This window comes from Equus przewalskii, chromosome 3 (genome assembly GCF_037783145.1).
Source record: "Equus przewalskii isolate Varuska chromosome 3, EquPr2, whole genome shotgun sequence".
Classification (NCBI taxonomy): Eukaryota; Metazoa; Chordata; class Mammalia; order Perissodactyla; family Equidae; genus Equus; species Equus przewalskii.
Window position 1 is genome coordinate 80,504,989 of NC_091833.1, and position 18,717 is coordinate 80,523,705.

At 35.4% G+C, this 18,717-nt stretch overlaps 1 protein-coding gene across 2 annotated transcripts in view; it reads right to left on the minus strand.

Annotated features, from left to right (window-relative positions):
• The window catches only part of SLAIN2 (SLAIN motif family member 2), an 84,792-nt gene that overhangs the window by 40,705 nt on the left and 25,370 nt on the right, over positions 1 to 18,717 (minus strand). For both annotated transcript variants that reach the window (XM_008521629.2, XM_070615011.1), the window contains exons 2-3: positions 9,390 to 9,538; positions 1,461 to 1,625 (exon numbers count right to left, since the gene is read on the minus strand). In XM_008521629.2, coding sequence (XP_008519851.2) covers positions 1,461 to 1,625; positions 9,390 to 9,538 — 314 coding nt within the window. The remainder of the gene's footprint in view (positions 1 to 1,460; positions 1,626 to 9,389; positions 9,539 to 18,717) is intronic.

Here is an 18,717-nt window from a genome sequence, read left to right on the forward strand (position 1 = left end):
CCAAACTAGTAATGGGGATCCAAGGAGTCCTCTGAAGTTTAGTAGTAAAGCACAAAGATGGGATGAAGAAAATTACTAGATTAAAAAAAGTACTTTATCACTCTAAAAGGGGATAGAAGACAGGTCAGAGGAATAAAGGATATACATGTGCAGAAGAGTCTAACTTGTTTCTAAGGAAATGCTTTCACCAGATCATCACCTTCTAGTGAAGAATAATAAAATTACAACACTGTCACTAATATTTCTAACAGACTTATTTGAAACGATTTTTTTTCCAGAATTCTTCACCAAAAGAATCAGCTCCAAAATGAAAGGAACATAAGAAGAGCAAGAAGAATACAAAATAGTTAATGCTTATATCATCAAGAAGAGCATAGCACACATGATAGGAAAAATACTATAAGGTCAGGCTCACATAGTATCTGAATAAAACTCTTTATTCTGCTAAACAAATATAGCAGATTAAACTTTTTAGTATGACAGTCATAGGTGAAATAAGTAGCACCTAACAACCTATGTGCAAAGTAAAGGGCAGGGTCAATAAAGTCATTAGACTACAGAGGCCACAGGTCAAAAATCTGAAGCAGTTAACAATACTCTAATTTTTAAGGAAGCTAATATAATTAGCCATAAGAATAGCAGCAATAAGAGTACAGTAAGGGGCCGGCCCGGTGGCGCAGTGGTTAAGTGTGCATGTTCCGCTTCTTGGCGGCCTGGGGTTCACCGGTTCGGATCCCAGGTGCAGACATGGCACTGCTTGGCAAGCCATGCTGTGGTAGGCATCCCACGTATAAAGTGGAGGAAGATGGGCACGGATGTTAGCTCAGGGCCAGTCCTTCCTCAGAAAAAAGAGGAGGATTGGCAGTAGTTAGCTCAGGGTTAATCATCCTCAAAAAAAAAAAAAAAGAGTACAGTAATAACTGAGTGAATTCTAAAGAAAAGTAAGCTACAAAGTAACAGTCTTAGTCACAGAATCACAGCAGAACATTCTGACCCCAATTTACAGCAATTTATCCCCCTTCCCATATCATTTAGGGCTCCAAACACTCTTTTGGCACACTGATATATAGCCTTGCACTATTATTTAAGTGCAATACCAAACCTTATGAAAACTCATATAAAAAAAGTTTTAAACTCTGTGACTATTACAACCCAAGCAAGTTATTCACTAAGCATCTACTGGTTAAAAGAAGCATGCTTGTGACCCTATTTAATCAAGCCAGATTAGAAACATTTAAGCACATGCTAAAGCAAACTTTGCGGATGTAACCTGGCTTATCCGAATCCCTGGTGCCTTGTACAGTACTTAGTGCCAAGTAGCTCCTCAATGCTATTTTCTCTAACCAGTTAAAAGTTGCATAAATAAAAAAACTTGAACTGCTAATGAATAAGTTATTTTCTGAGGTAGGACAGTAAGTTAAAAACCATTCCTTAATTACTTCAATTCATTTTCTCCTTACCTGAATTTCCAGGAAGTATTAGCTGTTTGACTATAGGAGGTCGCACCGGGGTTGAAGATGGAGAATTGAAACCACTGCTGTATGGGCTACTTGCATTTGGACTGTAAGGACTTGTGTAACTCACAGAGTTGAAAGGATTATTATATAAATTCTGCCTCTTGAGAGCTGCATTAATAAGAAAGGGGGAAATCAAATTTAGTAACTGAGGAAGAGTTAACATTTTATTTCAAAATTTTTCCTATTAGGAAATTCATTAAGTCATTATCTATCTCAACTTAAATACAGAGACATCTTATAATAGTGGGGAAAATATATCATATTAATAATCCCAACAAAATATTCCCACTATCTTAAATTGCGTTAGGCAAATAATAGCCACACCAAACAACAAAAATAATATCACAGCAAGACAATCTCGACAAATTCTTAACCACAAAATTAATTTACTTCTATCTTGTTAGAAAGTTTATTCCAACTGTATCAACCCTAAATGGCTTTTAAAAATAAAATGAATGTAAAAGCATATTTGTGTTCTCATTTTTCTATAACAAATATATTGCCCCCTCCCCCCAAAAAAACTATGAAATAATGAGTTTTAAAAACAGCCTTTCCAAAGTTTGGGATTTTTTTTTTTTTTTAAAAGATTGGCACCTGAGCTAACATCTGTTACCAATCTTGGTTGATTTGTTTTTTTCCTTCTTCTTCTTCTTCTCCCTGAAGCCCCCCAGTACATAGTTGTGTATTCTAACTGTGAGTGCCTCTGGTTGTGCCATGTGGGACGCCACCTCAGCAAGGGCTGATGAGCGGTGCCATGTCCGCGCCCAGGATCCGAACCGGCGAAACCCTGGGCCGCTGAAGCGGAGTGCGCGAACTTAACCACTTGGCCAAGGGGCCGGCCCCAAAGCTTGAATTTTTTAAAAGATAAAGTAATACTGACTATTTAGGCCAGGTTAACGTCAAAACGTGCAAGAATTCTCTTTTTAACAAGAAAAAAGCTCACCCTACCCCCATTTTCTGACCTACGGAGAATACTTCTGTCAAAAAAAGGAAAAAAAATTATGCCATGCATATCAAATTATAGAAATATAAAGATAGTGATAAGTATCAAGTACAATTACATACAAGAAAACTTAATACTTAAGACAGTATTTCTTAATTCCACCCTATTCTAAAATCCACGGCTTATTCAGTATTTATGACCACTGGCAAGCACTGTGTGGAAAACATAGACAAGTGTGACACGGTGCTTTTTCTCAAGGGGCCTATAGCTAAGTGGTGAAGGCAGAAAAAACAGGATCTCAAGCCAAAATAAAATAAGTACTATCATAAAGGTGCAAAGGCCTGTGGAAATGATGAGATAGGAGTTAATTCATTACAACTGCGAGAAACTAGGTAAGGCTTTTTGGAAGGAGAGGCACTAGAGCAGTCTTGAGAGGATGCGGAGGAATTTGATAGGCCATTCAAAGTGGAGAAAATATGTGTTTTCATCTGTGTTTATAACATGAACAAAAGCAGTGTCTTGAAAATGCACAGTATGTTCCGGGAATGACAGTGAGCACTCTAGAAAGGTAAAGCACATGATGAGGGACAACACAGGAAAAACCAGCTGGGGCCACATGATGGAAGGCCTGGAACACCATGCTCAGGAGTCTGAACTCTATTGAGTAGGAATGATAACGCCATCAGTGATTTCTGAGTAACAGTGATATGATCCAATCACTGTAGGAAAAAATCTGATGGAAATTTTGATGTTGATAGATTAGATTGAACTAGGCAGTACAAGCGACAAATTAAAAAAAGGAAAAAAAAAGGATAGATATTAAAAACCAAAAAGGATTACTAAAGGGAAAAAAAATAAGATAAGTTTCTGGTTTGCCTACTGGAAGGGTAGTGGTTTTGGGAGGAGGAACATATGTTTTCTGTTTAGTTGGATAGTGCAGGAAGCTGGACAGTGTAGTTTTATACATATTCACTATGAGACAAGAGACCACATTTTAAACATTTAGTATGTAGTATGCAGCATGATCTCAGAAATATCAACCTGAGCAGAAACAGAGGTGCTAATTTCTTCCTAATCTCTTTACTCTTTGATCTCCTTTGAAGCTTATTCTCTTTTACTTGGTTATTTATCTAATCACTAGCATTTCAAGTCCTCAGTCCTTTCCATTACTTATATCTCTAGTCCTAAATTTTCCTTAGCTTCAGTGCCATATAAGCTGCCCATTTAACGTCTCCCCTGTGGGTACTGCAAACGTACCCCAGAGCCAACATGTCCAAATCCACACTCATCATTTGCCTGCTACAGTCAAATTCTTTTTCTGGGGTCCCTATAGCAGGATGATAACATTCATCCTGTTATACAGGCTGGAAACCTAGAAACTACTGTTGATACTTTCTTCTTGCTCATTTCCTCATACTTGGCTCATTCCTTTTTCCTTATATATCTTTTCCTTTCCACTACCACTCTTTCCCCTTAACACACCCTGCCCAGCTACAATCATCAATTCCCCTCAAAAGCGTCCTACATTCCACTCTACTCTCCATACTAAAGCTAGGCATGACTTTATCAAAATGCAATGCAATATGGAGCAACAAAAGACCCCGAATTGCTAAAGCAATCCTGAGAAAAAAGAACAAAGCTGCAGGCATCACAATCCCCGACTTCAAAACATACAACAAAGCTACAGAAATCAAAACAGCATGGTATTGGTACAAAAACAGGTGCACAGATCAATGGAACAGACTTGAAAGCCCAGAAACAAAACCACACATCTGTTGACAGCTAATCTTGGACAAAGGAACTGAGGGCCTACAATGGAGAAAAGAAAGTCTTTTCAACAAATGGTGCTGGAAAAACTGGAAAGCCACATGTAAAAGAATGAAAATTGACCATTCTTTTTCACCGTTCACAAAAATAAACTCAAAATGGATCAAAGACCTAAAGGTAAGACCTGCAACCACAAGCCTTCTAGAAGAAAATATAGGCAGTACACTCTTTGACATCAGTATTAAAAGGATCTTTTCAGACACCATGTCTCTCAGAGAAGGGAAACAATAGAAAGAATAAACAAATGGGACTTCATCAGACTAAACAGCTTCTTCAAGGAAAGGGAACACAGGATTGAAACAAAAAAACAACCCACTAATTGGGAAAAAATATTTGCAAGTCATATATCCAACAAAGAGTTAATATCCATAATATGTAAAGAACTCACACAACTCAACAACAAAAAAAATCAATCAACCTGATCAAAAAATGGGCAGGAGACATGAACAGACATTTCTCCAAAGAAGATATACGGATAGCCAACAGGCACATGAAAAGATGCTCATCATCACTGATCATCAGGGAAATGCAAATCAAAACTACACTAAGATATCACCTTACACTCATTAGAATGGCAAAAATAACCAAAACAAAAAGTAACATTGTTGGAGAGGTTGTGGAGAAAAAGGAACCCTCATACACTGCTGGTAGGAATGCAAACTGGTGCAGCCACTATGGAAAACAGTATGGAGATTTCTCAAAAAATTAAAAATAGAAATACCATATGACCCAGCCATCCCACTACTGGGTATCTATCCAAAGAGCCTGAAGTCACCAATTCCAAAAGTCCCATGCACCCCTATGTTTATTGCAGCATTATTTACAATAGCCAAGACATGGAAGCAACCTAAGTGCCCACAACTGATGACTGGATAAAGAAGATATGGGGTGTGTGTGTGTGTGTGTGTGTGTGTGTGTGTGTGTGTGTATACACACAATGGGATACTACTCAGCCATGAAAAAGAATAAAATCGTCCCATTCACAACAACATGGATGGACCTTGAGGGAATTATGTTAAGTGAAATAAGTCAGATAGAGAAAGACAATCTCTGTATGACTCCACTCACATGTGGAAGTTAAATATGTAGACAAAGAACAGATTAGTGGCTACAAGGAGAAAGGGGAGACGGAGGGTGAGCACAAAGGGTGAAGTGGTGCACCTACAACATAGCTGACAAGCAATAACGTACAACTGAAATTTCACAAGGGTATAAACTATCATAAACTCAATAAAAACTAAAAAAAAAAAATCAGCAATGTGATCATGTCTTCCCACCGACACACACCAGACCCTTGATAAAGCCCTTCAATATCTTCCCATTGCTTTTAGAATAAAGTCCAAAATATTTAACATGGCCTATAAAGCTTTGCAGAGTCTGGCTCCTACATATCTTTCTGGCCTTATCTCACGTCTCTCCCTTCCTTACTGTTCTCTAGCCACCCTGGCTTGGTCCAGTTCCTCATGCATGTCATGCTCCCTCCACATGCAGCCACAGGCTTCTCACAAAGCCTCTGCACATGCTGTTTTCTCTACCTGCAACACCCTACTCTTTCTCCTTCCCCCTTACCCTACTTAAATTTTTCTTTATGACTCAGGAATTTTATCTCCTGATGTTTGACCTATTTCTCAAAGCACTGTATTTATTACATATTCTTCTATTACTTATCACCAGTTATAAAAATTATTTGTATTAATATGTTTCCCCCTTTAGATGATAAACTCCATGACTGCAGGAACAGTGTTAGTTCTTCCCCATCATGTATCCTTCAACTTTTCCCCAAAGCCTAATACATAACAGGCTCTCAACAAATATTAATGGAATATATGCATGAATGAATGAGATTAATTTGAATAGAGATAATCCTGGACAACATATGAATGGATGAAATCATCAAAACAGAGAGAAGAGGGGCAAAAGAGACCTAGGGTATCCTAAACTTGAAAGATGGGCAGATGGGGGCAAGGGGGAATGGGAAGTTTAATGGGTACAGAATTTTAGTATAAGACCATAAAAAAGTTCTGGAGATGGACAATGGTGATGGTTGCACAGCAATATGAATGTACTTAATGCCACCAACCTGTATATTTAAAAATGGTTATTAAAGTGGGAAATTTTATGTTATATAAATTTTGCCACAATAAAAAAAAGATGGGCAGAGAAGGAAAAATCTTCAACATAAACTGAACACAGCAGGGAGGGTAAGACAGGGTGAAAAAGATAATGCACAATCATAAAAAACAAGAGAAGAACAGCTTAGGAACAAGAGGTAGTGCCTGAGTGTGATGGAGCAGAAACTGTTCCGCTAGAATACAATAGTCCCAGAAAGTTTTGCCTTATCCAAAAATACAATTAAAAAACAATCTCCCGGGGCCGGCCCCACGGCCGAGTGGTTAAGTTTGCAAGCTCTGCTTCGGCGGCCTGGGGTTTCACTGGTTTGGATCCTGGGCGAGGACATGGCAACGCTCGTCAGGCCACGTTGAGGCAGCATCCCACATGCCACCACTAGAAGGACCCACAACTAAAATATACAACTATATACTGGAGGGATTTGGGGAGAAAAAGCAGGAAAAAAAAAAAAAGAAGATTGGCAACAGTTGTTAGCTCAGGTGCCAATCTTTAAAAAACAAACAAACAAACAAACAAAAACTCCCCTCTAACTTGGGAAAAGGGAGGTTTAGGACTACAAGGTTCAAACTTGCAATAGCCAAGTTATTTTTCCTTTAAATAGACATTATATTGACAGCTGTAGCTACTGCTCTGTGCATATAGCTATAAAGTTTAAACACTGTTAAAAAGGTCCTGCACTTGATTGCATCTAGTTTTGGTTCAAGAGTAACAGGATTTCCTACACACTCCTACTATCTTCAATATCCTTGTTATAATAAAGCAAAAAACCACTCACTCAAATTGCTATTTTTGAGGTGCAACAGCTTTGGTTTTCTCTCCTAAGTCCAAGTTACTAATTATCAATTGCTAATATTTCCTATTCCTTAGGATGTTTTAAGCCAGGGATTGGTAAACTATAGCCTGTGAGCCAAATCCAGCTTGCCACCTGTTTGTAAATAAAATTTTATTGGAACACAGCCATGCCCATTCATTAATGTCTTATTTATGGCTGTTTGTGTGCAATAAGGGCAAAGCTGAGTAACTGCAACAGAGACCTTATAGCCCACAAAGCCTAAATTGTTCACTATCTGACTTTTTACAGAAAAAGTTTGCCAACCTCTGTTTTATATGTTTAACTTATTCTGTTTATTGTCTGCCTCCCCCATTAGAATACAAGCTCCAGGAGGTAAGGGATGTTTTGGTCTATTTTATTCATTGCTATATCCTCAGAGTTGAGAATAATGCCTAGCACATAGTAGGTTATGAACATACACTGTTCAATAATGAAAATTCCTAATTAAACTGTAAAATATACTTAGAGTATTTCTAAGGTAAGACAGAGTACTGGAAAATTGTTACTAAAAAATACATATATATTTTTTGCTGGGAAAGATTCGCCCTGAGCTAACCTTCTGTTGCCAACCTTCCTCTCTCTCTCTTTTTTTGTTTTCCTCCCCAAAGCCGCAGGACATAGCTGCACATTCTAGTTGTAAGTCCTTCTAGTTCCTCCATGTGAGCCACTACCACAGCATAGCTACTGACAGAAGAATGGTATGGTTGTGTGCCCGGGAACCAAACCTAGGCCACTGAAGCAGAATACACCAAACTTTAACCACTAGGCCATCAGGGCTGGTTCTAAAACTATTTTTAATAAATGTCTAAATAATATCATCTGAGTTATAAATTTTCCACTTATTTCAAATTGTCTACTAGCTTGTCTACCTATTTCTAATACTCTCTTATGAATATGATTTTAACCAACCTCCAGGATACAATTCTAAAAACACTTGATATTCAGACAAAAACATGTTTAAAAATTACATAAAGGCTATTGCTTTTTCAAAAGAGATTCTCTACACAGAGGAAAAGTAGGACTTTAATGTCAAAACAGACTGAGAAGCTCCGTCACATCCTATATGTTATTTTCATATAATAATCATTACTCCTTACAGCCAAGCGAACTACGCTTTTTTAGTAAGACAGTTTAACTTTTTAATCTCCCCTTTGAGTCCTCTGACCATTTTCAGCTTACACTCTAAACAAGAGAGTACATATTTCAATAACAAAGCCAAAATAAGCAATTTTAAGTACATGGGTGCCAAGTAAATACAATGCAAAAAACAAAAACAAAAAGCTATTTAGAATCAGTAATCATGCATCAATCCTTTACTATGTGAGTATTCCAGAAAACAGTAACATTCTTAAGATACTGAGATAAATTCCAAGAAAGAGCCAATATTTCTCCTACATTTCTACCCCATACTGGCATGCTCCATTAAAGGCCATACATAGTGACAGATATATTTTGTCAGCTTTGTGAATGCTATTAAACAAAAGAAGATAAAAAGAATTTAAATCTAAACACCAAATTAAAGAAAAAAAACAAGAACAACATAACAAGGAAATGAATACATTTATTAAGAATCTACTATGAGCCAGAAAAACATGACAGGCTCTTTCATAAAGATCATGTAATCTTCAAAATAACCTTTTAAGGTTCATGATTCTTATGAGAAATCTGAGCTCACAGAAGTTAAATAATGCGCAGAGTCAGACAGTAACCAAGTGCTAGAAGAAGAATAAGGTCTAACTCTGGCTCTCAACCTGTTATCTTTCTACCACATCACAATTTCCCTGAGGGTAGGAAGTGAGATGATTTTAGATGATACCAGACAAACATTTTTTAAAATAGGTATTTGTTTTAACTTGTATTAGAAAAACAGCTATCACATAAAATCCATTATTTCATGGCTATTTTTCTTTAGGATGAAGCTAAATAAAAATAAGGAGGCTGAAGAAAAGAAATCTATTAAGTAAATAACAGAACAGGTTATGTGCATATGGCAAAAACTCATGATGGTATGCACAATGAGGTTCAAAAAACACTATCCAAGCAAATAATTGCCTTCCTAAAAACATACCACTCAACATTTATCTGTTTTTTGATTAAAGAAAGCAAAGAGATGAATTCACAAGTAAAGTTATAGACATACCTGACATAGTTTGATCAAGTTTGTGGATAAGAGACTTTTTAGCACATTCAACATCAGGACTTGGGTAATCCAAAACTTGCCTGCACCAAACTAATGGACTAACCGATTTCTGCATTGGTGTAAGTTTTTTCTTTGGTGATGAGTACAGCCTAGAAGAAAACAAAAAACAAAAGGGTAACATTCATTATTAAGCACAAGGTTATAAGATAGGGATCCTTTTGGATAGATTTATATTTGGGTGGGGAGTAAAAGTGACAGAGTATTTTAAAATCACCCACAGTTACTTTGTGCACAGGAAGAAAATGACACTACAACGATCAACATAAACCCAAATCTCAACTATTAAATGAACTCAAATGAGCCCAACTGTCCAATCCTAAAATGTCTCTTTTACTCTCATTACAAAAAACTATGAGGAAACATTTATCCTTACAATGGTTTATTCTATTTACAATAGTACTCGACTAACTCCCTAATATAATGCCTTCCTACCACAAACCACACAAAAATCTACCATTAGTAACTCACTCCTTTCAGTTAAGCAGTAACCATTTTGTAGCCCACTTTTCAAATGATGAAACATCAGAGAAAAGCACTATTTTAAATTCTTAATAATTTAATATGAATCAATTTGTGAAATTACTTCAGTCTCAGGAAAGAAGAAAGAGACAGTATTTTATAAGCTCCTGGAGAAGATATATGAAAAGAAAAAGGCGAGAAGATAGGGAAAGGGTGTACTTAAATTGCCTACTTTATAGTATTTCCTCAGATTAGTCCAGATTATGTCAACTGATATTAATTTATTTCAAATGCGACCCCATATGGAAAATGTGAAGTTACTTGAATTCTAACCAGAGTAGTTTCCAAATTAAGATACTTTAAGTGGAATTTATGAAGTAAACAAAATTATGCTTTGATATATCTATACAGTCAAATGTCTCAATAAGGCAGGCAGTTAATAATTTCATATTTTACATTAGTCAAGTTACGGCAATAAAGTGAAGTGTGTTCTGGTGTAAATATTTAAATATATCTCTACAGTACCATAATTGACAAACTACTTCCCAGTGGCAAAATGTACATTTTCCGTCCATTCTTTCATCTCCCCTATCTATAACTTAGGTCTGTCACATCAATTATTTAGCTCTGATCAAGATAATCAAGACAATAGGGTGAACAGTCATTTCTCTGGTCCTCAATTCATATTCATTCGGACAGAAATAATGAAATACAATCTCAACTTGTTAAACAACTTATTAAAAATTCAAAATGAAAATGAAACCAATGGAGTTCATTCCCTTTCCAACTTAAATACTACAAATGTTTCACAACAAATCTCTACCTCAGCATTCCCTTTAATTATGATAATTATCATATACTGATATTCTATGTTAGCAAATATTTAGCAAGCGAATCCTCTATAGACTAATGATAGACAATGAAATCACTTTATGACATCATCGCCACTCTTCCAATATATAACTTTTCCGTATACTGACTGGTTTTTCACACAATTTACCCCCATGACTCACATGTACTTAATATGTTTCTCTACTATTAACTATAAAACTCATTTTAAAAAGTGCAAGATACATGAGCGAGCCTCAAAAACATGCTCAGTGAAAGAAGACAGACACAAAAAAACACATATTGTATGATTCCATTTATATGAAACGTCTAGAAAAGAACATGGAGCAGAAAGTAGATTAGTTATTGCTTAGAGATGGAGGTAGGAATGGGGAAAAGGTTCCTCTTCAGGGTGATATAAAAGTTCTAAAATTACATGGTGGTGTTGTTTGTAGTAACAGTGTCACGATTGTAAATACACTGAATTCATCAAAATATACACTTAATTTTATGGTACATAAATTACATAGCTACAGGTAAATTTTATAGTATGTAAATTATATCCTGATAAAGCTGTCTATGAAAAAGTTGTAAGGTGCTTTTAGCATATTTAAAAATATAGAAACTACTATAAGGTAAATGAATAAAACATCAACAATTCAAAATCAATTAAACTAAAACATCATCATTTCTCCTATATTCAATGAATGGTAGTTTTCCTGTTTTTGTCAATGGCAATATAATTCTTTCAGTTACAAAAGCTAAAAACTTAACAGTAATTTTGGGTTCCTTCATCTTTTTTATTTCCTACCCTCATCAATAATCTGTCACTAAGTCCTACTGATTCTACACATATAAACTACATTTCCCCCCACTATTCCCATATTTAATACTCTAACTGGCAATAGAGAATGCTCCTTCTTTCCACTAACAGATAGAAGTTAATGTAGCAACCTGTCCATTCCTAGAGTGATGAAAAGGGGGAGACTGATTCAATAACTCCTGCTTATGCCATCTTCGATCACTCTATTCTCTTATTTTGGTGCCCTATCACTACCCCCAAGACTAAAAATGGAGGGCTTTGGCCCTTACAGTATTGGCACAAAATTATTCTTCAATCAGAAAACCTTCAACTGAGGTTTCAAAGTGCTTCTCAACTGGCCAGAGGACACATGAGTTGGGTTGTAGCATATAACTGGATCCTCCTTTAGCAAGACCTAGGTGTGTTGGTCCCTGAATTTTAAAGAAAATTCCAAGTAAAAATATTTGCAATAACTACATATATCATCTCCTTTGCTCATTTCTTAAAAACACATAGACCTCTTCAAAATAACTATTTTGCCTACTAAAACCATTTTTTTCACTCTGACACTTTTGAATTTCTTGTATAATAATATATGGTTTAATCAAGAGGGACTTAGTTCTGATGGATGCAGCCAGTTTATTGATGGCTAATGCAACTTACAACAGGTTGAGTTTTGTTAAGTTTTTACTTGCCAAGAAAACTTGAAAGATATTACTTCATTACTCTATTTCTGCTAAAATTAAGTCACAGAGGTCCAGTGGGGTGCTGAGACTCCATCCCTGCCCAGCAATAATGAGGCAGAGACAAGTGGAAGTGGGACAACTCCTCTCTCTTTTCCTTACCCTCCATGTGTCAGTAGGGCTCAGTAGGGAGCTGATCTTACACCCCATCCATCTGGAAGGAGGTAGTGTGAGGCAGTGCTCTACTTTTGCCAAGGTGGTATCAGCAGGGCCTGGCTGAACATCCACCCCTATCCAGGCCCATCCACTTACACCTAAACAAGGTGACTAACTGCCTACTAAAAAAGAAGAAATATGATTATGAGTCTCACAACATAACACCTAGAATGTCCAAGATACAAGTGGAACTCACTCATCATACCAAGCACACAGTTAAAGGAGGCAGAAAGAACAGAAAGGAAATTGAGTCACATTGAAAACAAACAAAAAAAATGGCAGACATAAATCCAACCACACCAATAATTACATTAAATGTGAATGGACTAAGCATTCTACTCAAAAGACAGAGATGGTCAGACTGGATTAAAAAAAACAAGACCCAACCATATGTTGTCTACAAAAGAAACAGCTTAGATTCAAAGTCACAAATAGGTTGAAAATAAAAGGACAGGAAAAGATACACTATGCATAATAGTAACCATAAGAGAGCTGGAGTTTAAGAAATATTACTAGAGACAAACAAGACATATCAATACATCAGGAAGATATAAAAATTAAATGTAAATATACCTAATAACAGTAGTAAAACTGAAAGAAAAAAGAGATAATTCAGAAATTTTGTTTGGCGTTTTCAATAGCCCCCACTCAATAACTGCAAAAAGAACTACATGCAGAATCGGTAAGGATATAGAAGACTTGAATAACATTATCAATCAACTTTACTTAATTGACATTTACGAGACACTCCACCCAACAATAACAAGATATACATTCTTTTTACGCACACAGAACATTCTCCAGGACAGATCATCATCCAGACCATAAAAAAGCCTTTCTGAATGTAAAAGAATTAAAATTCTCCAAAGTCTGTTCAACCACAATAGAATTAAATTAGAAACGAACAACAAAAAAATTTAGTAAATCCCAAATATTTGGAAATTAAACATACTTACAAATAACCACAGGTGAAAGGATATCACAAGAGAAATTAGAAAATATCTTGAACTGAATAAAAGCAAAAATATAACATAACCACTAATTACATGATGAAGCTAACAAAGTACTCAGAGGAAAATTTATAATTTTAAACACATATTAGGAAAGAAAATCAATCTCAGCATAAAAATTATAAAACAAGAAGAGTAATTAAACCCAAGGCAGTCAGAAGGAAGGAGATTTTAAACATTGGTAGAAATCAATGAAACAGAAAAACAATAGAGAAAAAATCAAAGTTCATTCTTTCAAAAAATTAAAAAACTGATCAATCTTTAGCTTTACCTAGAAAAAAGACAGAAAAAATGAAATACCAAAATCAGAAATAAAGGGTGAACATTGCTACAAACATTAACAATAATAAAAGGATTATAAGGGAACATTATCAACAACTTTATGCCAACAAAATAGATAACTTAGGTAAGATAGACAAATTCCTAGAAAGATATAAGTTACCAAACGGGACTCAAGAAGAAACAGATAATCTGAAGAGATTTACTAAGAAGAAATTGAATCAGTAATTAGAAATCTTCCTACAAAGAAAAGCCCAGACCCAAAAGTCTTAACTTATTAATTTTATCAATACTAAGGGGAAAAAAAACACCAATCCTACACAAACTCTCACAAAAATAGCTCGAACGGTGAATGAATGCTTCTTCTAAGACTGAGAACAAAGTTAAGGATGTAGACGCTCATCATTTCTATTCAATGCTGTACTAGAATCAGTGCAAAAAGGCAAGAAAAAGAAATCAAAGGCATCCATTTGGAAAGACAGAAGTAAAAGCGTCTTTATTCACAGACAACATGATCCCATATATAGAAAATCCTTTGTAGGAATCTACAAAAAACAATAAACACAACAAAAAACCAACTAGAATTAATAAATGTGTTTAGCAAGGTCACAAGATATTGACAGGCAAAAACAGAACTGTATTTCTATATATTATCAATGAACAATTTGAATATGAAATAAATACAATTCCATTCACAACAGCATCAAAAAGAAAACACTTACAAATAAATTTAACAAACAAAGTACAAGAGTTGTACACTGGCAACAATAAAGCACTGCTGAGAGAAATTAAAGACAAACGGAGAGACGTACCATGTTCATAGATCTCAGGACTCAATACTGTCAAGATGTCAATTCTTCCTAAGTTATCTACAGAATCAACATAATCCCTAAAAAATCTCAGCAGTCATTTTTATAGAAATTGACAAGCTGATTCTAAAAGTTATATGAAAATATAAAGCACAAAGAATGGCCAAAACAATTTTGCAAAAGACAAAATCTTTTTTTTTTTAATTTGAAAAGCTCTGGTCTTGCTCCCTTCCAATCCATTCCATATACTACAGCCAAATTGTTTTCTAAAATATGAATCTGACTTTATTAATATTCATCTGCTAAAAAGTCTGTGCCAGCTTCCTTTTGTCCTTAGGAGAGAGTCTTTTCCAAAAACTGGCCCTGACGGCCCTTGAGATGTGAGCAATGATCTAACTGTTGCAGTATTTTTTTCAGCTACATTTCTCACCCTCCTCCATCATCCAAATCTAAATAACAGCCATATGGTACTAATTTCTATTCCTGGAAAGCCCAACACTTGCTTTTAGTTCATTTGTGCATGCTGTTCCCCTTGCCTGAAACAAGCTCAATTCCACTTCTCGCTTACCTCAACGTCCCCTGCCCAACTTCAGCTCTCATTACTGAGCTTCAGCTTAAATGTCATTTCTTCAAGGAAAGCTCCCTTGAACACTTCTCAGAAGGTTATATTAGGTGCCCCACTACGTATTACATGGTAAAACAAAGTGTTTTAACAAAGCATCTTTGCAGTCACTTAGATATGCGCCATCAAAAAGGAAATTCCATCTCTAACCCTCATTCTAATTACAGGAGACTTACTTTATATTTTATTCATTTTTGTCCTGTTTGAAGTTTTTGAGTTGGTATTTATAGGTTGAAAAGAGATTTAAAAAATTGTGTTAAAGGCAATAAAAATGCTACAATATGGATGAACCTCAAAAACATTATGCTAAGTAAAAGAAGCCAGCCACAAAAGACCACATATTGTATGACACCATTTATATGGAATGTCTAGAATAGGCAAATCCATGAGACAGAAAGTGGATCAGTGGTTGCCTAGGGACGGGAGAGGGGGCAGGGAGAAGAGGAATAGGAAGTGACTGCTAATGGGTATACAAGGTTTCTTTAGGGGATGTTGAAAACATTCTAAAACAAGATTATGATGATGGTTCTAGTATTCTGTAAATATACTAGAAATCACTAAATACTACAAAGCATCATACAAACAGGTGGATTTTAGGCTATGTAAATTATACCTCAAAACAGCTGTTTAAAAAAGCTGTTAGAAATAAACTAGTCTTTCAAGATATCACTTTTTCCCTTAGAACAATCATTACCAAGGAATTAACACCATTAAATATAATTATGTATACTGTTAAATACTGAGAGAACTAGTAGAAAGGTAATTAAGAGTATGAATATTATGAAACTGACAATAAGAAGTCATATTGTGACCTATATGTCACACACGCCTATATAAAATGATTGGTGATAAAAACTAAGAATATAACTTTATTATTTTTTTAAAAGTGTAACAACTTTCAGTAATATAGAAATGCATAAATGTAAGGGGTGATGATAATTTCCCTCACCCCACCAATTCTATCCTCCAAAGTTATTTATAGTTCCAAGTATGTCTCTCCTGACTTTTCTATGCATCCACATATAGTAGAGATATAATTAAACGAATGGAGATAGGAAAGGAGACTGGAGTCACTTTGCTGAATTTCTGGTAACCATAGTAATCACTTTTCATATTGTAGTCAGCAGAAAGTAGTCTAGTGAAGCTAATAACAACAAAGATTTAACTTAAGGAAAAATAAAGATATATTAAAATTGTTATTGAAATAAATTTCTTTAGACTAGTATGCAAACTTTACAGGCCAAGGAAAATAATCAAATTTTAATACCTCAAAATCGTCCTTTTCTATCTATTTATTGAGTTAGGCATATTCAAGGCAAAAGAACAGAGCCTCTGTCTTCACAAAGTTCAATACATAATCCCCGGCATAGTGACTGACATTTAGAGATGATCAAATATTTGCATCTGAATGAACACTGAATAAAACAACCATATTTACAATGTTTAAAAATGCACATAAAAAAGATAAAGGAAACAACATACCAAAGTAAATAATATCAAAGTGACCATTTTGAGATTCTAATTGTTTCTATTTTTATAATTTTATGTTTTTTAAAAGCTTTAGCTAATAAAAGTATCTTTGGTTTCACCCACAACTAAATATAATTCAATAATTCTAAACTATTGGGATACATTGCTTTATAATGATTTAACAAGCTTGCTTTTTTTTTTTTTTTTTGAGGAAGATTAGCCTTGAGCTAACATCTGCCGCCAATCCTCCTCTTTTTGCTAAGGAAGACTGGCCCTGAGCTAACATCTGTGTCCATCTTCCTCTACTTTATATGTGGGACACCTGCCACAGCATGGCTTGATAATAAGCAGTGTGTAGGCCCGGGAACCCTGGGCCGCCGAAGCGGAATGTGTGAACTTAACCACTATGCCACCAGGCTGACCCCTAACAAGCTTTCTTAGATGATGTGGCAATAATAATAAACATTATTATTATTATTTATATTTTATCAAGTGCTTATTACATACCAGGCATGTTTCAGTACTTTAAATATACTAACTCCTTCAATCTTCACAACAAATCTGTGAGATAGGTACTATTAATAATCCGTGTTACAGATGAGGTCACTGAGGCACACTGAGATAAATGACTCGTCCAAGGTAGCAGAGCTATTGCGTGGCAAAACCAGGACCGCTCCAGAACCTGTGCTCTTAACTATTATACTTTACTGTCTAATACCATTGTTAAAAAAGAATGCAAAAGATCCTTAAGTTAAAGACTTCAATATAGTAATCATCTAACAGCCTCTTGCTGTTCTGCTCTCTTCTCGTAAACCCTACCAACCATAAAACATAAAGTTGTAATTTATCCTGCTATTATAATAAAAAATCACAACTCAAGTGAAGAAAAATATCTTCGGTTCAAATTTCTTGAAATTTTAGATTGATCATCATGCCATTTACTATTATATTTGGCCCACTAGGTGACTTAAAAGCATATGATATTTATATCAAGAAATAAATCTTTCTGGTTTTTAAAAGATCATCACCAGTATTACCAATAATAATGGTAATTACTAACAAAGTGAATTCATGAATAAAGTCTTAGAAGAGAACAATTTACAAGCACTGAGGTGACATTAGCTGCAGGGTAGGATACATATACAAACAGCAGGTACGACAGTAGAACACATGATGAACCAAAAAACAGGGCAGAGCAAGCAGAGCAGACTGAAGAAAAGCTTTAAAGCAGTGAATCCCAAACTTTTAACAGTGATAGTCTACTCTTTCATTTTCATTTCATGACTCTCTTGATTTTCATTCTGGTATGGCATGGGTTTGTTAATTTTAAGAAAATAAAAATAATTTTTATATTCCCTGGGATGCCACAAAACTGAGGTTGGAAATTACTTCTTTAAAAAGAGAAACTTCTAGGGGGCTGGCCCCGTGGCCGAGTGGTTAAGTTCGCGCGTTCCGCTGCAGGCAGCCCAGTGTTTCGTTGGTTCGAATCCTGGGTGCGGACATGACACTGCTCATCAAACCACGCTGAGGCGGCGTCCCACATACCACAACTAGAAGGACCCACAACGAAGAATATACAACTATGTACCGGGGGGGGGAGCTTTGGGGAGAAAAAGGCAAAAATAAAATCTTTAAAAAATAAAAATAAAAAAAATAAAAATAAATAAAAAAAAGAGAAACTTCTAGTGTTGAGGCATAGCCATGAGGCATAACAAAAAAACAGTTGCAGTAAGACTGAATGAGAGCACAGCAACCAGAAACTGAGTTCTTTCTGAGAAAAGACATCAGGAAGAATGTCTCAAACTACATCAGATGCTGCAAATTGTGGCAACCGCTGCAAAGCAAGAGACAGTCTTTATGTATACTGATTAGTACACATCTTTCCAGCCACAACCACATAAATAGATAGCAATTACTACTGATAGCGGAATTTTTTAGTCCACAGAAAAAATACATGGGTATATGTATATACATATATATATATATATACACATACAGATATATGTGTTACATATATATGAAATGTGTGTGTAATTCACACTAATTCTTTTAGAGTACCTTGCTCATCAATAGCTAACTTTATCTGTGAA